We start from the raw sequence: 23,464 nt of genomic DNA, 5'->3' as shown, positions 1-23,464 counted from the left end.
GTGAAGTGCAATTGATTCAGGCCTTTGCTCCAACCCCATGTTTTGTTAGAACATTAAGATTGAGTGTGCAGGGGTGGATACTTCAGAAAACTGCTCAAGAAAGACTGGAGCAATAAAGAAAAAAAAACAGCTAAACTTGTAGGCCCTTCAATTTGGGACTCATCCAGTGGAAAAATTCGGATGGTTGACGTTCCTTACTCTGAGTCATTAGGTTTTATATGCTACAACCAACCAGTTTGAGCCATGACTTGAAAGTTTTTGCTTAGAAACTCTTGCCATCCAGTCTAACAGAGCCTTCGCTGTTTTGCAAAGAGTGGTCCAAAATCCTAATCTGCAGTGTGCCAAGCTATTGGGGATGTACCCCAAAAGACTTACAGCTGTGATTACTGCTAGAGGTGGATTTACAAAATACTGACTCAGGCGGGTTGAACACAAATGCATGTAATACTTTCCAGACTCTTGCACTTTATAGTTAGGCTCTACTTTGTGTTGGCCAGTAACAAAAATATGCTGAAGTTTGTGAGAAATGGGTAAAGTTTCAGGTGTTTTTAGGTTTAGAACATAGCGACACTGTGACAGATTAGTTAACGAAACTGTCTGTAGTCATCTGTCGAGATCACAACAACGACAAAGGCATTAAACTTCTGGAAGTAAGTTGTGTGCTTGTGCTTGTGTGTTGGAAACTGTAAAAAAAAATATGGGCTTTGTGAACAGAATTTATGGGGCAGACACAAGCAAAACCAGAGAGGTGGACAACGTGAACAAAATAAAGCCTGCAGAGATTAGACAACAAAGTAGAGAGATTTAACAAAGAGAAATAAAAGTAGAAAAAAATAATAATCTAAATAATTGTGGAGACATCTGAAGCCAAGCCAGGTTGCGAACCTGCAGTTTTGTTGGGCCTGCACACGTGCATGCTGCATGCGCACGTTGTCCGTGCCTCCCGTGGGTCTCCAGTGTCCCTGCGCACTAGGAGGCCTTTGCATTTTTAATCGATCCTGTCTGTAGTGATTAACACTGGTGTTCTCTCTGCAGCGGAAAAACAAAAAGATGGAGTGGGATTCGGAAAGAGAGATGGGAATCTGTCATACATGAGGCACAGTGTGTGTATGCGCGCGCGCGTCCACGTGTGTGTGTGTGTGTGTGTTTGTTTGGCAGTAATTACCCTCTGCCTCTGGGCTCCTACTGAGTATGTTTATCTCCCACAGCAGCACAGGGCAAAAATAGATGATGCATCACTGCCACACATGCACTCACGCCTTTTGCATTTTTCCCTCTTTCCTCTCTTTTGCCCTAATTGCCTCCCTCCTGCATTCTCCGTTTCAAACGTGCATTCGCCCTCACTCTGATCCACATTCCCTCCTCTAGTCTCACACGCTGCCTAGACTCTTTCTTCCTGTTTCACTGCTCTCTGGTTTTCCCTCCCACTCATGTTGCAATATGTCTATTAATGATGCAGCTTGAGCACTGCTGCCAACTTCCTGCCTCTGACAGAGAGAGAGGAGTGTGGTTGTGTTGTACATGGCCTGCTTTTTCACCACTCCCTCTTATCTCTCCTCCCCTCTATGTCTGTGCTGTTTTCCTCAGAGTTAGCCCATGCGAGCGGCGTGTGGACTGAGTGCAGCTGTTTCGTTCAGAGAGGAGCCCAACATGTGAGAAGATGTCTGTTGGAGGCTGTGCTTGCCCCGGTGAGTGCTCACTCTTTCCTTCCTCCTCTGTCTCTGCGCTCAGCGGTGCTGTCAGACAAAAAAAAATAAAATAAAATTTGACTTATGCAGAAAGTGCTGCAAAGCACCCTTGAGCCAGCACCGAGCTGTGTGACTTCTGGGTGTTTGTGTGTGTATGTGTCGGTGAAACCAATGCCAGACTTTTTAACACAAGGTTAAAAACTGAAGCTGCCACACTGTGGGATTGAGTTGTTCAGCAGAGCCTCTCAGTCACGCTGGCTTGCTGTGCAGCAGATCAATGGCTCAGAGTTTTACCACAGACAGAGAAACTGAAATATCGATAGGTACTTCATTTGCTGGCAGTTTTTACTCATTTTTGCAGCTTTATCTTCCCAGTGCAGGCCTGGAAAGATAAAGCCTGCAGGCCTGTTTCTTGGTTATTTGTAAATTGTAGAGGCTGATGAATAGTCATTGCACTCCAACTGTTTGTTATATTATTAAAGTCCTAATAATGCTCTTTATAATATTTTAATATTCTCATTTCTTTTGCTCTATATAGAGTCACTTTGAGTCTTATAGTTGATTTAGCAGGTATCTGCTCAGGAAGCTAGCCTGCAGCCTGCTGCTTTACAGACATGCCGCTTACAGGAGTTTTTATAAGAGAGATGGGTGATGCTACTTTAGTGTTTTCACCATTACTGTCAGGTAATAGTTTTTCATACAGACAAATACTTATCTGTTATGTTATGTTATGTTGAACTCGAGGGAGAAATAATCAAATTCTTTCAGCTTAATGACTGACAATTCGTAGTAACTGGTGGGGAAGTGCTGCATCACTTGTGTGTGTGAAGTCAAATTTTCTGGTACAGAATACAAAAAAATGCATCTGAAGTAAGACGTTTTAGGGGGAGTGGGGAAGCAATACATAGGTATGGACATGCTGCCTTAGTGTTTGAATGCAGAAAAGATGGAAACAGATGTTGTTATCGGCTTACAGCTGGCGCCGAAGCACATAGCAATCCTATTTTATATGAGCAGCAGCCATTTTGAACTCTGAACTCCAAGCTGTTCATCAAGCTCCAACTTTATTTTTTAATATATGAATGCATAAAGTAGAACAGAATACAATGTTATCAGGTAATGGTGGATTAGGAAAGCCCACTGGGTTTTTGACTTGCAGTAGCTTGTGCTAAACCCGGGTGTAACATCCTTTCCCAATCCAATCTCTAACTTCCAAGACACATCCAGTGGAGCAAAATTAGTCGACTAGATGAACAGAAGAAAAGTTGTTCTTCCCTTCCATCTAAGCAGCATGAGAATAAAAGAGAAAGGCGAAAATGTATCTTCACAAAGATGTCAGTCAATGTCTAATTGTGGTTGAATGTTGGTTGGACAGAAGAAACTAACAAACCGAGGCTGACCTTTAGTATCTTTATTTTAGCAAAAATTGGATGGGACCCTTTCAATGTATTTCAATGGCTAAATAAAGCCAAGGACTAGTCAACCTTTAACAACCTAAAGACAACTCGGACCTCCTCCATCATCTCATTAAAAGGACTTTAGTCTGTATAGACAGCATGACATCTTCTTGTTTGCTTTTGCCGTTTTAAAATCGCATCCTTTTAAAAGCTTGATAAATCTTGTTATCGGTCTAACCTACCGATGCTTGGTTACACCTGAATGAGACTCTAGTAACTCGCGGGCTGTGAAATACATTTAAGCCGCTCTCCCTTGGAGAGTTTTAACAATTAATGAGGGTGCTTAAGATTAAAAAAATAGAGCTGAATTTGCTTTAAGCTAAGCTGCTTATTTTTAAGTGTGACTTTGCACTTTACCTTTCTGTGTGTTTAATGTCTCTCTACAGTAATTAATGTTGACATCTGAGATTAAAAATTGATACTTGCAAAAATTACTCTAAGTCTTGCTTGGATGGAGTTCCCACACTCGGTTTGCATCACATACAGAAGGAAACTCTCTACAGTCTTTCCTTCTGGATGTCTCTATTTGGCAAACAAATAGTTTTTGGCCTATTTTAAAAAAGCAAATGGCACAGTATGCATAAATATTTTCTTTTTTTTTTTTTCTTGGTCTCAGTTTATCTTCTACTGAGAGAGAGAAAGATCACTGCTTTGCTTGTGGAAAAAGTGGGAGCAGGGGACAGACTGTGTGGCACGAGGGAGTGAGTATTAGACAGAAATGAAACTATAGTATCTGCTCCTGGGAAAATCAGAGAAGGCAGATTGAATTAGGGCTTCAGAATCATTTGAATGAGGGTGCCTTGATTCATTAACAATAGCCCATCAGGCAGTGTGTTGGGTCTTTGCTTGACTTGTTCCCTTTCCTCCCTCCCATCCGGCTTTCTCGCTGCCTTCTGTAGTTTTCCTAGTATCTCAGTCTTCTTTCGCTGCCAGACGTTACTGTGGAGCAGCAACTTTTAATCACCTCCATGTGTTTTTGAGGGATGTATATAAAAGAACAAAGTGCAGCAGAAAGACCTGCCATCATTCAAAGTCTTGTAAGCTACAAACCCTTCCATGCAAATAAGCATGCGCCTGCAGTCTCACACACAGACGCACACTTCTGCGAGCAGCCTGCTAGGACAAGTTTAGGCTGGTAGATCGCACAGATAAGCTCGCATGCTTCAGTCTCCCTCTTCCTTCTTAGGCACGAGCTGCAAATCATCATGTTTGCATACTTTGCATTTTCACAGCAGGGTAGATGGAAGATCTCCCGAAACGCTTCTGGAGTACTTTCACGGCACAAACAAAATTCAAGTCAAAGCTAAACTTTCTATTTTGTGAAGTCTTCGCTTACTGGGTGAGGATTTCACATGATGCAACAGAGGAGTTTTGCACATGTTCTAATAAATAACAGGCTGCTCCCGTCTGTCTTGTTCTTCTGCAACCCTGTGGCATTCTGCTGTTGCTGGGATTTAGCTGTGAATCAGCCCTTTTCGGGCTTTTCTCCATGCATGAAGGAGATTTGTCCTAACACAGAGGAGCCAATCACATCCTTTGTTCTGGCTAAATGGTAAAAATAGATTGCCTCCGAGCTGAAGATACCCCCACCTCACAACAGCCTGACTCAAGCATGCACTCCCCTCTGCTCACCACTCTCTCTTTCCCTCTCTGACCTCCCCCCCTCCCCACCCCACCGCGCCTCCCTCCCTCCCCTCCCTCATCTCTTCGTCTTTGACTCTTGCTTCCCTTGTTGCCTTTCTGCAGGAACAGCAGCGTTACCTCATGCAGAAAGTCACAGTGTCCCCAACTGGGAAAAAAAAGTGACTTAAAGCAAGATGGCAGTCAAACAGCAAGCACTTTTCTCTCTCTCTCTCTCTCTCTCTCTCTCTTTTTTTTAATTTTTTTTATTCCTGTTACACAACAACCCCACCACAGCCTCAGCCTTATCTTTGTTGCACTAAAACACTTGAGTCTCTCGGCCGTCGTTCCCTCTGCCGTTCTCACTTTTTCCCATTCCCTCCGCGGCCTTCTCTCCGAACCCACAGATTTTGTTTGTTAGATCAAAATGGCTGTGTGTGCAGAGGCAGAGAGAAAGAAGGAATGCGTGGGAGAAAGAGATGCTGGGGAATCAGAGAGGGGGGGTTGCGGAGTGGCGCCAGGCTGCGGTGATGTCACATCTGCTTTGGGCTGACAGGATGGCAAAAGAAAGCTGCCATGGGCCTCAACAGCTGAGAGGAAGGGGAGAAAAATAAATGCCTGAGAAGGAGAGATTTGGATCAAAGCGCAAAGTGTATGCTGTAAGAGATCTGCAGAGCGGTGAAAACACGACGGCATGTTTGGAGCCAGACTACAGAGGATGATGCTGCTGAGACTGAAAACAAAAAGAGACACTTGTGTCTCTGCGGCTGCAAGAGAGTGGGCTCAAAGCACAAGGACACAAAGCAATAAGCAGGCAAAAATATCAAAAATAAACTGTGCTCATAGCAAATGGCACACTGCACACTTGTTGATGATGTTACTTTGAAATAATGGGAAGGTTTATATGAAACCTGTTGCTGTGTGACAATAAGAGCAGAGAATGCTCCTACAAGCATAAAACAGATTACATCTGAAGCATTTGGACAATAAATTATCCATTGTTATTACGTAAGCAATAAAGACCATCTACATCTAAAGCCACAGGATATAATCACAAAAATCTGCTTCTTTGTTTCTCAGTTTAAAAGGAGGAATCAAGTTGCAAAGAAAATGCATAATTATATTGTGATGTTATGATGTTGTCAACATTCCAACATCTAGAAAAAAAAAAACATCAGCGTAGAAAGGTTCATTCATTTATTTTACAAATTACATCCATATTGATTAATTACTGAGTGATGTAATTCAGGCATTTATTTCTGTTCATTTTAATGATTATGACTTACAAAAACCCATATTATTTTTCTTAAATGTAATGTTTCTTAAGACCAAAGAAAAAGGTATATTTTATACAAAAATGTTTGGCCACTGAAAATAATGATTTGCTGCATCAACGCAGTGCAGCATGGAGGTGATGAGCCTATGGCTCCTCTGCAGAGATACTAAGAAGCCTGGCTTGGTTTAATTGCTGCTTTCAGCTTTTCTGGATAACTGGCTCTCATGTCTCCATCTTCTTCTTCTCGACGAAACTCAATATTTTCTTCATGGAGTCTCTGTCAGTCCATTTCGCTGGTCAGTTCAGTCGTGCTATCTTGGTAATTAAATTTAAGTTTAATTAGCATGCCAAGTGCAGATGAAAAATTAAAACAGCACCTCCATAAATCTTGTCAGCAGAGAAAAATGATCTTAAATTTCTTTGGATGATGTGTGTCTCCACTCTGGGACACTGGTTTCCAAACAAAATACAAACTTTACTTTAGCAACATTCTTGACTTTGTCCAAATTATGGAATGGACATTGTGGACTTATCTGAACTTCGGCACATTTTTTTGTCACCATAGTTTTCCCGTCCACTCAACTTTCTGTTGAGGGAAACTAATGGACAGTGTACCGGACAACCGTAAAATCTGCAGAGTTCTCCACCAGTGAACACGTAGGGGGCAGTGATTATGTGGGTCATAATATAACATTTTTGTATCGATAATTTGATACAAAAATTATCGATTTTTGTATCGATACAAAAATCGATACTTGTGTCTCTGCGGCACAAGTATATTTAATCTTAGTGAAAGATTAAATATAATCTTTCACTAAGCAAAAGCAATATTATATTCATGATAATAAAACAGACATAAACACTGCAAATGAATTTTTAAAATATATGAGTTTCCCATTTAAAACTGAGTGACTGAAAAACAAAAACAACTATTCAAATATAACATCGTTGTACACCTGAGATCCTTATTTAAACCTTCACATCTTATTTTTACTTATATTTGGGGTCACCTGAAGCACTATAAAAGAACATTTCATTTACCATATTTTTATTTATCATGCTTCGATTTATCCTACTTCCAGGCTGCTGAGCTTCTTTTTGTCAGCCCGCAGTTGCGTCCTCGGAGCGCAGCGCCGCGTTAGTGCTGCCTTGTTGCTATCACTACCAGTCAGTTGTCACAACAGTTTCCCTGTCAGGTTTGTGCCTACGCTGTGGTGTCTCCAACAGCAGCGACAGGATTTTGAACATCCTGTTCGGCACAAAAAGCTTTCACTATTGCTCTGTGAATTTGTGAAAGAAAGGACTTCCCTGAGTATTTTTATTTTTCAAGGCAGGTTGAATCCACGGTAGTGTACATGGTAGCTGCGTTAATCCAGTTGAACAATTCTCAAACTAGGTTAGAAATTCATTCGTGAACCTAATTATAAATTAGTTCTTTTGTACATTATTATTTAAGAGAGTTATTGCTTTGTATAAGAAACGTGTTGTAGCTAGGTCTGAATGTAATGCAGCTCAGCTCTACATAAAATTATATGGCCATGTTTTTTTTTTTTTTTTGAGTCTATATTCTATAAATACAGGAGGATACATAAGACCTTGTGTGGTACCAGACCAGTTTCCAAAGCCTAAAATAGGCTGTCATCTCTTTTTCCCAGACCTAGTCTTATCAGGAAATCTATGAATATAATAAAGGTGACTCTGACTGTTTTTAAATTATTTCTGATTTTATTTCAAAACATCTTGTTGTACCTAAAATTAATTTATCAATTTCACTGCTTATTTAACTTCTTAATTTGGTATACATTTGCTCCTCTGTAATTGTATACTTCAGGAGGCCTTATTTCAGTTGTAAATATTTAAGCCCATAATTAAAATGTAAGCTCAAACACAAGGAAATGTAATAACCATCAAGGCAAAAGGTATTGTAGACAGACAGATTCTGGTCTGAAGACACACTGACACATTCTCAGCACTGGCCAGCAGAGGGAGATGCTGCACTTTAACCGCTCTCTACACAAAAGCCAGCCAGTTAAACATAGTCTGAGTAAACAAATGAGAAAATATGTCATCCATCCATCCATCCATCCATCCATCCATCCATCCATCCATCCATCCATCCATCCATCCATCCATCCATCCATCCATCCATCCATCCATTTTCTTCCCCCCACTTCGCCAATCTCCTGTAGACTCATTACGTCAATTAAGTATTGTGATTCTGCGCAGACCTAAAAATCTTCTATGTTCAAAAAGCTTAACAGTTGGGGCTAGCTAAATGCACTTGTGCTTTTAATATTAATTTATGTTTAGGACTATTATAGTTGAAAGATTCAACCTTTTCTGAATAAAACAGAAAAACAGCTGCATTTTGTATTGAAGGCAATTGATATTTATAATTAACTGCATGTAATATAGGTACTTGTTATAGAACCAGTGGTTCACATTAGAGTAGTCGTGTCATTTTTCCTTAATTTGAACAATATTGCAGCAAATATAGTATTTGGAGATGATTTCTTGTGCCTCTTGAAAATGTTCTTTTATTTATTTATTTATTTTTCATTATTATTTGTGACTTGTTCTTTGGGCTTTTTCAGCTTTCTTTTACTTCAGTAAGTACATTATATACATAGAAGGAAGTAGTTAGGAACATTATCTCAGTTCATCAGCAGGCCAGGGAAGCAAACACTTATCACTGAGTGTTTGAGTGTACTATTCCTGAACATTTTGTACTTTAAGTTGATTCAGTTTTGAGGTCTTTCAGTCGGATTTAGAACATGATGCAGATATGGCATTTAACTGCACGAACAAGCTTTCATTCAAACTATTCAGCGGCAGCCCTTACTGTTTAGAGTCGTCTAGCTGGAAAGTGAACCACGGTTCCAGTCACATCTTTATCAGCCTGCTGCAGGTTTTCTTCCAAATTATGTTACTGCAATCCATCTTCCCATCAGCACCTACCTGAAGAAAAGCATCAGCATGTGTTAAAGAGGTCCAGTGTTAGCTTCCTTCAGATATAGGATGTTGGTCAAAAAGGTCAATTTTTGAATTTTTGTCTCATCTGACCTGAGCACCTTCTTCTTTCTTGCTGTGTCCATCACACGTTTGCTGCTGACAGTTTTTCAGTTGACAAATTGTTCCACCTGAGCTGTGGATCACTGCAGCTCCTCCAGGGCTACCAGCTTTTTGGCTGGTTCTCTGAGTAATGGTCGCCCAATCTCTGACTTTAAGTGGACAATTGTAGCTGTTTGGTTGTGCTACGCTCTTTCCATTTTCAGATAATTGAAAAGGACTCCACAAGTTGTGCTTAGAATATTTAACAATGTAATCCTGGTTAAAACTTTTCCAGACTTTATCCCTGACCTGTCGGCAGTATTGGTATTTGTGATGCTGTCTGCTTTATAATATTCTCCAACAAGCCTCTGAGATCTTAACAAAAGAGCTGCATTTATATTGAGATTAAATTACACTCAGCTGACCTTTAATTAGGACTTTTATGATGGTTCAAGCCATTTTCCTTGCGTTGGACTGCACTTAAAGGTATCAGAGTAAAGAGGGATTAATAAATATATAAAAACATACTTCCTACTTTAATGTCTATTAGCAGTAATACAAATTCCATACGTACTTAACCATGTAGGAATGTAACTTTGTAGTGTTCACTAAAAAGCTGGTGAAAAAGTATGCTAACTTTAGACCCACACAATGCTTTGTGTTAGCAATGCAAGCCCAATATAATAAAATAAAGCTTACTGTCATAACAGGATAAAAGTTGAGAAAGTTGCAGCTAGCGGTATGAATAATTGTCTAAGACACTGTAATTGTGCTTTTCTGTTTGATGGAATATTAAATCTACATTCACACTTTCATTTTATGTTTTTGTTCTGTGCCTGGTGTGGGATTTATACAGTGAGAACAGCTGTAGGTCAAATGCACTTCTTTCACTCTGCTGCATTCCAGCCTTATTGAGTTCCACAAACTGAGTGGCAGCTAAAGTGAAAGCCTCAACAAATGAGCTTTAAATGCACCCTGAGACCACAAAAGGTTTTCTATCCTTCAGATATATTGCTTGTAAACACGAGAGTGGATATTGACTGAAAGTGAGGCTGCAGATCACATAACTTTAAGGCTATGACAGGCTTAGAGCTGCAGTCCAAATAAGGAGGCATTTGAAAAGTTGGCTGGCATTACGTAGATTTTCTGAACGGAACATTTTAATCAACCTAAGTGACTTTGAGAGGGATTTTGACCTTATTAAGAATCTTTTTTACTCATTATGAAGTTTAGACCAGAGAGACTTTTCGTGATTAAAATATTATCACGTACAACTCTGTAGGACATAATCCAAACAATTATTTGTTTGGCAAATTTGAGGGGAAAAAAGCCTATAGATCTTGAATAGTAAATGCTAAAAAAAGGGTTTTTCAATGAATTATGCACTTAAAGGAGTGATTTATGCATCTAGCTTTTTTCAGCTTTTTAAAAACTCAATTTGAATTGTAATGGATGAATGTCACATTACATATGGAACAAATTGATGATGTATTATAGTATCATTGGCATTTTAAAAGTGGTGTGTATAGTCTTTTGAGAGCCACGGCATACACAGCATAAGTCTGCAAATTTCTTAACATTTTCCTTCTTTAATATAAGATAAATTGCGTTGTGGGAAAAGAATTGTTCCTCTCAATGGGAACCCACCTTGTTCCATGCTGGAGGCCATTGGCGCGCTGATGAGTTCCAGACAAAACAAATTGGGGGCCCAGTGAGGGAGAGAGGGAGGGAGGCTTGTTTTTGTCCGGCTCTGTGAGTCGGGATGGGCGGAGGAGCCTGGAGGAGGCGGGGTCTTCGTTTGTTCGCGTCTCGGCTGCAGGAACAAAGGGGTCCTGTAGTAGTACAAGCATAGGTATCACAGTCCTCCTAGCTAATGTCTGCTAAAACGTAGGTATTGTATTATTGCAGGTCGGTTGAAATCGGTGGAAGTAGCGGGAGGCTTTTTTCTGTCATATGGCCGCCGCCTTTTGGACCTTGAGAGTGAATTATCAACGGTAAACGCTGGAGCTTTCTCCATCCTGCCGCTCCGGCTAGCAGCGAGGCTAGCTGGCGAGAAACACCGAGCCGAGGCGTTGAACGACGCCGACTTTTTCCGAACCTTTCTCTGCAGGTAGCTAAAAACTTTTAGCTATACATGTTCAGTTGCAAGCCTGTGTAACAATGAAACACTGAAACGGGTCGCTGATTGGCAATAAGAACTTAAAGGCGTACGGTGGTTATGGTGGTCATTTAGCTAGTAGGTTAATAGCTTAGCAATGGCATCCGTCTTTAAAACGGTTACCGTTAATGAGGACGGCCCAGCAGTTAGTTCCCGCCTGGTCCCGACAGGTAAACTGGATGCTGCCACACTGTTAAATGCATACGGTGCATTATTACTCACAGAGGTATAACATGACTCCGCTGACCTGCTGTGGAAGTATGCTGAAGAGTGTTTGCACATTGATGTTTTATTGGCTGAGGGCCATCCTCTGGATGCAGCTCTATTGTTTGCAGTGAAGGAGTTTGGGCGGACTAAATTACACCAAGGTCTTTTTATGTGGAGTTAACCTCTGTGAGATCTGGAGCGCCTCGGCACTTCTCATATGTTTGAATGAGTTATTTATTTTCATCTATATATAAAAAAAATACTTTAACAACCTGGTTATTACAGCTTAGTGTTTTTTTTTCTTGCTTTCATTGCTTTAGAGATGCTTGTGACTTATATATTTTTTTTTTTACAGTGTTTTGACTTTGAAAATCTGTGAACATTTGTCTATTGATGCCTTGAATAGCTGTAAATGGGTCGTTTTGTTTTAGATTTGATGTTTTTTGGGGGTGGATAGGTCTGATCTAAAGCTAGTGTTGTTTACAGTAAAGTAGTTTAGGTGGACTAAATTACTGCCTGAGATGCCTTTACAGCTCCCATAGGATGAAAGCTGCTTAAAGGCTGCAGTAATTTACCTTCAACTCTTATTACTTTAACATTAGCTGGTTATTTGAATCTGTCTCTTTAATAAAACATTTGTGGATTTTGCCTATTTAAATTTTATATATATATTAGGTCTTAGTAAAGTGATTTGTTTTTATTTTTCTAAGCAATTAAATTCCATGCTTACCAAAGGTGCCTTTTCTGACTTTTCCCTAATTGCTGATTTTTATTTATTTTTCTCTTCTTCTATTTGGTCTTACCTTCCAGTTCATATTCTGACTAATGTAGTCTTTTTTTTTTTATCACACAAAGCAAGACAGATGGATGTTCTGCAAGCTATATGATTGGGAAAGTAAGTTTTGAATAGAAAATTTAGCTACAAGGTCATTTGAATGTATGCATCAAAGCATATGTCTATGATAATCTTTAATGCTTACTTTAAAGATTTCAAAAGATGACAGCTTTTTTTCTTTCTTTTTTTTAAACCAACTGCAGTGCTTTTTCGATATGCATAAATTTACTTCGTCGAAACAAAGAGTTTAAACGTAGGACCAAATGCAGTCTGGGACTAATGAACAGGATTCTTGGGGAGCAGGTGAAAAGGTCAGATGTAAAGCATATAATGCCATTGTTGAGTTTCCCCACTGCAGGTTTAGCCCTTATCATAATAGGGAGTGGAGAATGACCTGCCTTGACTCTCGGATTTGCTGAAGAAAGGAGGAAGAGGTTGAAAGCAAATGAAGGAGGGGTCCTATTTGTTCAAGGGATTGGCATCCCTTTTTACTCAAGTTAACGTGTGTATTGCAATCACCATTTGGGGGAGTAGTCTCCCTACAGTTCCCTTTTATAACTGCACAAAAAACCGATGAGAAAATATTGAAATGAAATTCCTGTAAGATTTGATCCTTTCTTTGGCGTTCCTTGTCGTGTGTGTGTGTGTGTGTGTGTGTGTGTGTGTGTGTGTGTGTGTGTGTGTGTGTGTGTGTGTGTGTGTGTGTGTGTGTGCGTGCGTGCGTGCGTGCGTGCGTGCGTGCGTGCGTGCGTGCGTGCGTGCGTGCGTGCGTGCGTGCGTGCGTGCGTGCGTGCGTGCGTGCGCGCGCGCGCGCGTGTGTGTGTGTGTGTCCCCTGCTGTTTTTAATTAGGTGTGATCCTGTTTTCTTTTGCCAAACTGACAGAGACAGACTGCTGTGTATAGATATTGAATTACAGGAACATTGCGCTGCCCTCAGGTGTCTTGTCTGAGAATATTTGATCTGAAAACTGTAACGTGTCAACATTTTTAACAGAGAAAGCACACGTTTAATAAGCTTTTAGGATGTGTGACATCTATGACTGCAAAGAATCCGGACTGCACACGTGAAATTCATCATGCATTAGAGATATTGTTTGCATTTGTGGAAAAACAAAGCTGGGAAAAAAAAGAGCTGTGTCTACCAAATCTGGGTCAAATTTCCAGAGCTTACACTCTCTTGCTTTTTCAGTTCAGTACTGTGATTATTTATGAAATATTCTTGTTTGAACATGATTACATGAAGTTTTGGATCATGCCGGTTGTGCATATGCATCTCAAGCAGAGCTGCAGAATAGATTTTAGTTTTTAAACATTGTTTGAACATGGCTGGGTTGTCTGAGGGGAAAAAAAGGGTTAACAGCAGCCAGCGTATGAAGTAGGGGGGGATGGGTACTCTGTGCAACTTAAGGGGGGAGTCATGCACACGCACATACACAAAGAGTAAAAAGATTGTTTTCTTCTGGGATCACACGTCTAATGCAGATGGCTGCATGAAAAGGTACAAAAAAAAAGACAACAAACCAGGCCACCTTTGCTTTCATCTGCCTACTTGACTGATTATTTGCCTCAGATGTGCGAAGGCTAATAAATGCCCTCGTGATGATTTGTTTTCTTGTCCATTTAGTAGATTGAAGATGCATTAGATAATGAATGCGGCAGGAAATTGTTTTTGCAGCATGCTTTCATTTGAGCAAATCGCAACCAAATCATCCAACATTAGATTACTTAGTTGATGCTGTGATTTGAATGCAGTAAATCCAAAGTAATCTAAATCTCCTTTTTAATTCTCTGCTCCTCCTCCCCCCCCCCCCTTCTCGCTCTCTTTTTTTTTTTTTTTTTTTTTTTTTTTTTCCTGTGCAGGCTGTTCGTCAAAATCATTCAAACTGTACTCTCCTAAGGAACCCCCCAACGGTGGCAGCTTTCCCCCCTTCCACCCAGGCGCTATGCTGGACAGAGATGTGGGGTAGGTGTCAGTTTCAGCGTTGAAGGGGAGGTTTTCTAAAACTTGGAACAACTCAACAATACACTGGTTTTATTTCCTTTTCTCTTGCTTTTTTTTTATTCACTACTTGGTTATCTTGGTCTATATAAGTGTACATTTGAGTCCTGTTCAGTTGTTTTTGTTTAGTCTTACTCTCTACTATCAAGTTTTGAATTATTTACAGATACAAATCAATAAGTAATATGTTTTCGATCCTTGTATCTTAAAAATTTAAATGTGATTAACAACATTTACTTTAAAGAGTTAAGTCTTTTGATATGATCTACATTTGTAAGGTTTTTTTTTTTTTTCTACACTTTTAGGCCTACACCTATGTACCCACCGTCATACATGGAGCCTGGAATGGGGTGAGCATGCTCAGCTTGGAACATACGGTCATCTAGTTGGTCTGAATGCACATTTTATGTATGCAATCCAGATATATTTTCTGTCCGAACTTAATATCCTGGAAAATTTGTCACAATTTTTCCAAATACAATTGGAAAAATTGTATTTGGATTCTTGACTAATGCTGATCCCCATGTCTGATGCTGATTCTTAGTGACTGAGATTCTAAAAGTCATCACGGTAGGGATATTCTGAGTGAGTAAAAACGAGGGTTATTTAAATATGATAGAACCACAGTGTTCATTGATATCATTAGTTATGTTGCTAATATGCAGCCCAAGCTGAATCCGAGAACGTCTCCTGATGCTGGACTGTTGCTGCTTCAGACTCCAGAAGGAGCCGTCGGTGAAATCAGAACGCTGCAGCACGAATATCGCATTGTTCCATGGCAGTTATGTTTCAGAACCAAAGCATGTCGCTACAGACACTAAAATGCCTGACTGTTTGATTTTTAATGAAAACTGTGCTGATCTCAATTCCCATGCGGATGCACGAAAGTGAGGGGAAAAAGTTATTTTTGTAAAAATAAAAAGCTGTTAAACTCTAATCGCTTAATTTGTCACAGCTTTAGTTTTACTCTTTAAAATTTGTCGAGTCACTCCGAATGTTTGGTAAAGGAATAACTGCACTAAACCGAATGAAGTTGAAACGCTTTAGTGCAAGAAAAGGAAAGCGACAGAGTTAAGTTTCACTTTACAACTAGGCTTTGTACAGCAAGAAGTTGTGAACGTTTCAGAACGCTTGCACTCACTTTCTCGCTCAACAGAATTAAAATCACTTTTAATAAAAGCATACGAGACATCTCCCTATGGCGCAAGACAGCGGCTGCATGATGGCTTCCTTTTACATTCACATTGGCTAACGAGACACAATCCCGGAGCATCAGATTGTTTTAAATGTACATCTCTGAAAATAAACACTTTATCATATTGCAGAGTTATTGGTGTGTATTCCTCAAAATTATTTTTGATGAAAGGGTTTCTTCTCCCGGCCTCAACAAACACCAAGAGAGGAAATTTACGCTTCAATTAATATTTCGCCTAAACTTTGCTGCTCTTTACCTAAATGTGAGCACTGTGATTACAACATGGGTGATTTGATTTAACCGTTTGCAAATACAAAACATTCCTATGTTTAGATGTCCATTAACTCCTCCGTTCAGAGTAATGTTTTCAGGTTTTAAACATTTCCTGTTCTGTGCCACAAATGATGGCTCGTTAATTATTTTAATTAATTACTCATTTGACATTTGACTCATCTTATTGTTTCAGGAGACCCACACCGTATGGGAACCAGACAGATTACCGGATATATGAGCTAAACAAAAGATTACAGAATTGGACAGAGGTCAGTGCTGTTTCTAGCTCAGATCAAAATGTACTTTTTAAAGCTTTTATTGACATTTTTTGCCTCACCTAAGGTGAACTCCTAAAGTCCTACACGTTCAGATACTCTACATGGTAGTAAAAACATTACTAGGTATTAAAATTTTTTTGCACCTGTGGTCTGTTTCATGATTTTTGAAGCTGCTGTACCTTTTATTCTCTCAGTGTAGATGAGACAACAAGCCCATCTAAGCTGACCACTGAGCATTGTTGGAATTTTACCCATAGTTTAATGCCCATCAGTGTCTAATGGGCATTCAACTATACAAAGCAAGGATGCATGCTTTGTATAAAGTGTTTTGCCAAACTTGTTTTTTGGACGTTGCACAACAAGCATACATTCTAAGAGTTTCAAGATCTTTTTTAAGATTTTGGTGTATTTAATTAGTTTTAGACGCATTCCTTTTCTCTGTAGATGACGTGATATTTTCCTTCTCCAACCACTTCTGATAGTTTGGTTAAAGTTTAATCTACATATGGTTTCAGGACTGTGACAATCTCTGGTGGGATGCCTTCACTACAGAGTTTTTTGAGGATGACGCCATGCTCACAGTCACTTTCTGTCTGGAAGACGGCCCCAAACGATACAGTGAGAGATACTTTACTGCTGCTTATGTGGACTTTGTTTGATGTCCTGTCTCTTTTGTTTCTCTGCTGTGTTTTCTTACGTTGTTCTTTTTTTTAATTTTATTCACAGCAATCGGCAGGACGTTGATTCCTCGATACTTCAGAAGTATTTTTGAGGGAGGTGCAACAGAACTGTTTTACGTTTTGAAGCATCCAAAGGAGTCTTTTCACAGTAACTTTGTGTCTCTTGACTGTGACCAATGCACCATGGTGACTCAAAATGGCAAACCCATGTTTACACAGGTAAACGTTTTGGTACCGTTCTCCTACTCGGTTAATACAAAGCTAATTTTCTCCAGTTCCTCTGACCGTCTCTCCTGTGAATTAGGTGTGTGTTGAGGGTCGCCTGTATCTAGAATTTATGTTTGACGACATGATGAGAATCAAGACATGGCACTTCAGCATCAGGCAACACAGAGAGGTTTTGCCAAGGAGCATTTTGGCTATGCATGTAAGTGTGAACTAATGGAAATTTGCATGCATTAAAAACTTATTTTGCTCCATATTCTATTTTATTAATTCACCTTTTTTATCTTAACCGCCAAGGATCCTCAGATGCTCGATCAGCTAGCTAAAAACATCACCAGGTGTGGGCTGTCCAACTCGACGCTCAACTACCTCCGTGTAAGAAAGCTTTCTTTTAAACCTTCTATTCTCCCCCCCCCCCCTCACTTTGAGTATTAAGGTAAAATTTGATATATGTTGGCTTTTTATTTCCCTGAAGCTATGTGTGATATTGGAGCCGATGCAGGAGTTGATGTCCAGACACAAGACTTACAGTTTGAGTCCAAGAGACTGTCTGAAAACCTGTCTTTTCCAGAAGTGGCAAAGGATGGTCGCACCTCCAGGTAACCCCTGAGTGCATATTATGCTCCTGAACTATACTGTAATCACCAACCAATTCCATTATGCAATGTGCTGAAAACTTATTATTGTCAGAATACAATCAGAAGCCTAAATATATATATTTTCTATTTTGTGTGGCACAACACAGTACATAATTGTGATGTGGAAGAAAAATGATGGAGCCGTGTTTGAGGTTGATCCAAATTTGGTGGTAGCAGCGTAATGCTCTTCTATTTAAAAAGATTTGCCTGACGTTCCGTCTTCATAAACAGCCTGTTGGCAGGTCAAATAAGTATGGCTTTTGAGAATCTGTGGCAAGACTTGAAATTGACATTCAGATTTCCTCCATCCAGTTAATCTTTTATACCCACTTCAATCATGTGTTGCATAAAATCCCAATAAACTAAGCTGAAGTTTGTAGTTGTACCATTAGGGGGTTTGTGAATACTTTAGCTGGGTACTGTAGTTTCAGAAGCACAGACGACATGAAAACCATTCCACTAAACTAAACGCACCTTCTCTAATCTGCGTGCAGCCGAGCCAGCAAGACAAGCTCCAAACAAGCGGCGGAAAAGGAAAGTGTCCGGCGGAAGTAACGTGAGCTCCGGCGGAGGCGGCAATAACAACAGCAACAGCAAAAAGAAGAGTCCGGCCAACAGTTTCTCACTCTCCAACCAGGTACCTGTAAGCATTACTACCTCCTGACTGACCTACAGTTGATTGTGACAAGCAGAAGAGCAGTGAGGTTACAAAGTAATTCGATGTGTCGTAAACCAAGCAGCAGGTGAGGACGGTCTAAATGCGGTTTGGATTCAGACGGGGTTCAGGGATAAGTTTACTCTTCCCAAACTTAAACCTAATTAGTGACATGCTAGACTTCTCATGTGTACCAGTAATGGGCAGTCCCTGGTCCTCTGGTGCCAGAGTTCATGTCGAGGATGCACATGAGATCTCACTCTTTGATTAGAGCAGAATGTATTTTTGGGGCGTGTAGCTGAATAACCTTGCTGTGATTTTTTTATTTATTATTATTATTTTTTTTGTTCATTGGAACAGTTGGGTTTGGTGTTTGCTACAACCAAGCTCATCAAAGTGCCTGATTCACACATAACAGCTGTCTTTGCCTTCATGGTTGCTTGATTGAGCAAATGAGACCCGAGGTGGAATGAACCCCCCCCTGACTCCCCTGTGATGCAGCACTCAAGGATCAGGGATGCCCAACTGTGTCAACCCTGGTTCTTGGAATAGTCCAGACTGATGCCCCAACAAAACCTTTGCCCCGCTAAGTTTAACTGTAATTGGTTAATCGCTCAAAATTTAGAGGTTTTTGTTTTTCCGTGAAATGTGACTTGTGTAGCATATATGATGCGTTTCATTCATTAAGATCAGTTTGAATGACTAAAAACTCAACCCAGTTGGTTTGCACCTGGACCACATGGGGAAAAAATCCTCCCATTAAGTCGTCGTACAGCCATTCATTGCGCGAGCACCCCCCCAGTATTATGGGGATAATGTGTACCGGCCCTTGCTGTCCCCTTTAGGATGTGATGATGGTGGGAGAGCCCACACTGATGGGAGGGGAGTTTGGTGACGAAGACGAGCGTCTGATCACACGGCTGGAGAACACGCAGTACGATGGGGCGAATGGCCTGGACGATGAGGACAGTTTCAACAGCTCGCCTGCACTAGGGGCTCACTCGCCCTGGAACAGCAAAGCCCCCTCCAGTCAGGAGAGCAAGAATGACAACTCCCAGTCATCCCAGTAGACTGCTGAGATCTAAGCCAGATGTAAAAAAAAATTAAAGTTAAAAACTACTGGGACCTTGCCTCAGCCATGACAATAGCAGGATGGATGAGGGAGGGCTGCACCGAGCACTTCTATTGAATTGATGTTTAAAACTGTACCGTCGCTGGGAAAGCAGAGTCAGTGAGAGGAATTAAAGCTGGTGGGCCGACGCTTGAAGCAAAACTCTGTATCTCCTGCAGATTGTTGCACATAATTAGTGGTACTCAGCCTCGTCCCCCTCCGTCGCTTTGGCTGTTGTCAGTCCTCTTAAAGGAGTGGTAACGCTGTTGTTCACCTGCGCGTCCACTCTCATCACAAAGCTGAGCCAGTGTCGACGTGTCCCATCAGGGTGCTCACCACTGCGGTCACGTCGGTGGGTTTTTGTTCCAACCTCGGGTCTCTCAGCTGTGCGTTTCTTTTTTTTCCCCCCCTCCCCTTGAAGACGCACCTCATTGTTTCTGTTGGTCTCTCTGTCACTGAAAGAAAAATGCTTAGCCTTAATTATTACCTTAACCTGACCTTTTTGCAGGCTGTAAACATCCAACTATGTGCACTTAAAGTGTCGAAATTCAACGTTCAGTTTTTAAAAACTCAATTATTTGTTTTTGTAGGACCTGGTTGGAACAAAAACCTGTACAGTGCCGGAGCTTGAGGACCGGAGTTGAGAACCACTACGCAAAATCTCTTAACACACACACACACACACACACTCACACATTCTCCTACACAAACACACACACACACACACACACACCCATGCACACACACCCACAGACAGACAGACCAGTCCACGCACCAACAAACACTGTCACCTACATCTGTGGCCCCAAACAGTGAGGTACTGGAGAGAGGCGGTACGCAGCATGTCTGGACCAGAGCACCAGACGCCACAAAGTTGTTTTTATTTTCTATATTTTAGATCTGTTTTTTTTTTTTTTATGTAAAGTATTTGAAAAAAAAAAAAACCGGCAAGCAAACAATAACACCCCAGGATTTTCTTTGCACTGTTTTCCACTATTAACGGCAGTCTATTTTTCTTATGAAATTGACGTGTATTTTTTTTTTCTATTACTGCTTATGTAAGAAATGTAAAACATTTGAGACTTTCAGTATATTAATGTATAATTATTGCTGTTAGATCATTTTTAATGTGGTGATAATAACTCTGTAAGCTTTTGTCATCTATCATCTGGCAGAGGTGTGGACCTGAGTCAAATATTTAATTACTTTTAGACTCGACTTAAGGAGAAATTACAAGAGTAGAATCTCAACTTGGACTTTACCGCCATTGACTTGTGACTTCATTTGGATTTAAGCTTTTTTACTTGAAAATGGTTGAAATTTTCAAAAAGTATGTTTTTCAGCGTATTTTTATTTATTTATTTTTTTGCCATTTCTTGAGTCAAATAATGTTAATATTTACTTTTAAAACACCTAGAGGACATTTTTGGGGGGGAAGGTTGGTAAGTTCAGGCTCAACTGCTTAAACGCAGCTGTTAAAACACATTAATACACTTTAGAAATTAGGATTACTTTTTTAAGTTAAATATTTGAGCACATTCCTGGCTTAAGGAAAGTTCTAAGTTTAAGATTTTAGATCTGACCTGAGACTTGAACATCTTGGCTTTCGACTTGACTTGGGGACTGGCAGAACAATGACTTTCTCCCACCTCTGCTGTCTGGCCTCAGTAATAAACAGTTTATCGTTTTATACTACTGCGCTACAGCTAATCTGATGCGAATCCAAAGCAGAACTGCGGTTACTCGTTTTCCCCACTAAACCTCCATCTAATGTCCCATCCTTGCAAAACTGTCTATTTTGTCCTTAAATCTCTTATTCTTCGGGAGGGTAAGGGAGTGGTGTTCTTCAGAAAAAATATAGTGACAGAAAACTCGAATTTGCTACTCAGAATATTTTAAAAATCAAGTTTTAACTGGATTGTAAAATAGGAAAACTTTTGTATTAAGCTTCCCAGCAATGTTTTTAAATTACAACAAAGAAAGCTGCAGACCAAGGAGCTCCATGTAAAGACTCTTACACACTGCGCTGTTTTTATTTTTTAATATTTTTTGTTGGCTTTCCTCCTCATGTTTGTGTCTGTGCTTGTATATTTTTAGGTAGTACTTTCTGTAAAAGTTCTATGTATTCCTTTGAACTATGAGAAACTCAATCTAATGTAAAGAGATGAAGAAAAAAAAAAAAGCCCTGTAAGTTGTTTTAAAAAACATGATTTTTAATGGTACAATCACTGATGAAATAACTTTACCTTCATTTTAGCAAACTATTTATTTTTCTATGTACTGATGTTCTGTTCAGGTTTAACCCATCTGTACAATACTCATGATTATATCTGGAGGAATTTGTGCTGCTGCTGAGTCAGAATGCTTATCACAGTGATGCTGTGTTTGACATAAATCTAGCAAGGTCAGGCAGTTGCTTTCTCTGTAAAAACACGTCATAGCCGTGCCATAAGTTTCTGCTCTGAAAGTCACATCCTTGTAAATAGATATTTCAGTTTTTCTGTGCGACAGTGGTGCAGCTTTCAATAAGACTGAAGTTTATTGAAAACTTTTTACACATTTTTATTATTATTATTAAGTCCCGTAAATACATCAATAATTTGGGGTAAATTCACCTATGTAGTTGGTAAATCGATTCAGTCCAAGTTGCTGTCAGTGTGCAGGTACACACGTAGTGAAACGGTGAAACCCCGATTCGTCCACCAGGGGTCCCCCTAAGCACCAGACTGAGCAGCTGGACAGAGATTCCTCCACCATCGTGTACAAAATCCACAACAAGCTGTCGTGTTTTAAACCCTTTTTCCAACTGTCTCCCAGTGCCTCCTCGGCTCCTTTTTATTTGTGGTGTATCAGTTCAGAAGGCGGACATGAAATCAAATGCAGGGTCGACTTACCAGCACCCTGTGCTCTTTACAGGTTGACATAATATGGGAAATATAAGTGTGTGAGGCAGAGAAATGGCAATGCACCTGTAGCTGGCTCTTGTAGCACCTCATCACAGGGGTGGTTTTATATATTTCTTTGCCAGGTTTCTGTCAGTAATAATTATTGTATGTTATCAATAAAGATGGATTTTCACTGAATTTCAGTTGTCCTTATTGGGGAAACAAAAAAGAAAAAGTGTACTACTGGATTTTTTTTTTTTTTTTTTTTTTGGTTTTCCAAGGGAGTTTTAGTTGTATAACAGAATACAAACAATTTAGAGGATTAAAGAATAGTAACATTTGAAATAGTTATTTATGATGCCACTGTTTATACAGTATAGTTATGAGTAGTGAGTAGAGCAATGTCTCATACTGTACTAATTTTTGAAAGTAGATATATTAGCAGATGAAGAGGTTAGCTATATTTTGAGATTTTTCATATGTCTTCCATTTAATTTTTACAGTAGAATGACACCATCAGTCATATTTAGAAAGATTTGTTTTTCTTATATGGTTGTAAACTATGTGCAAATATCTACAACCCATACAAGAAAATTTAGCTATAATTATATGATCTAAAACAGGAATAAAATAGTTGCTCATTAAAAATTTCAAAAGATAATCTTTAATGCATAGTAGACATTTATCTAAGCAAGTTTTTTTTTTCCCCTCAAAAGGTCATTTAGTATTTGTGGGTCTATACTTGTTTTACTTAGCTGTTTGGATAGTAAAGGCTGCAGAGCCCTGTGGCAGAGCAACACAAAGCTGTAAATTGGAAGAGAAATATGTGTACTGTAGGCTGATGTGGAGTTTGTAGCGCTATGCAAAAATTCCTACATGCCAGTCGAAAGGTTTTGTTATCACCTGAGCAGAGCGCATTTTGCCACGTTTGCTGGATTCGCTATATCACTGGTTTTCAATCCTGGTCCTCGGGACACTCTGAATCAAATAATTGCATTGCCACCTCAGCTGCCACACAGTGCTGCAGAAGTCTGTTAATTACCCATTTATTGAAACCAGATGTGTAGAGCCATTTAAACCCCCCAGAACACATACAGAACCTGAGAATTAATTGTGGATACCTGTAATAAATGAGGCTCCTTGTGGGTTTTCTCTTTCCACGCTCTCTTGAATCCCACATTTGTGGAGAGTGTAATTAATAGTTGACACATATTGAAAGCTTCTTCCAACTGA

At 39.9% G+C, this 23,464-nt stretch overlaps 1 protein-coding gene across 3 annotated transcripts; it reads left to right on the top strand.

Moving 5' to 3' along the window:
• The first annotated feature begins 1,458 nt into the window (after positions 1-1,458).
• Positions 1,459-22,429, top strand: ldb1a (LIM domain binding 1a). 3 transcript variants are annotated; one of them, XM_014968658.2, is made up of 11 exons: positions 1,459-1,688; positions 14,153-14,255; positions 14,597-14,641; positions 15,953-16,028; positions 16,553-16,655; positions 16,764-16,936; positions 17,022-17,144; positions 17,240-17,317; positions 17,418-17,541; positions 18,075-18,217; positions 19,081-19,343. In XM_014968658.2, the coding sequence occupies exons 1-11, from the start codon at positions 1,661-1,663 to the stop codon at positions 19,303-19,305; spliced, it is 1,221 nt and encodes a 406-aa protein (XP_014824144.2). In that variant the 5' UTR covers positions 1,459-1,660; the 3' UTR covers positions 19,306-19,343. The 3 variants fall into 3 exon arrangements, with proteins under 3 accessions (XP_014824144.2, XP_014824146.2, XP_014824145.2); XM_014968660.2 differs by lacking the exon at positions 19,081-19,343 and adding an exon at positions 19,937-22,429 and having other exon boundaries at positions 1,466-1,688; XM_014968659.2 differs by lacking the exon at positions 1,459-1,688 and adding an exon at positions 10,831-11,202.
• Positions 22,430-23,464: the final 1,035 nt, after the last annotated feature.

The sequence above is a fragment of the Poecilia mexicana genome, unplaced genomic scaffold (assembly GCF_051168715.1).
Source record: "Poecilia mexicana isolate PSO_F unplaced genomic scaffold, ASM5116871v1 scaffold_15, whole genome shotgun sequence".
Classification (NCBI taxonomy): domain Eukaryota; kingdom Metazoa; phylum Chordata; class Actinopteri; order Cyprinodontiformes; family Poeciliidae; genus Poecilia; species Poecilia mexicana.
Note: the sequence above shows the minus strand (reverse complement) of the source record. Positions and strands in the feature narration are given on the sequence as shown.

Coding starts and splice junctions, on each gene's coding strand:
- ldb1a (XM_014968658.2), top strand. CDS start 1,661: ATGTCTGTTGGAGGCTGTGCTTGCCCCG. Junction 16,656..16,763: donor AGACGGCCCCAAACGATACA/GTGAGAGATACT, acceptor TTTTATTCACAG/CAATCGGCAGGACGTTGATT. Junction 16,937..17,021: donor GCAAACCCATGTTTACACAG/GTAAACGTTTTG, acceptor CCTGTGAATTAG/GTGTGTGTTGAGGGTCGCCT.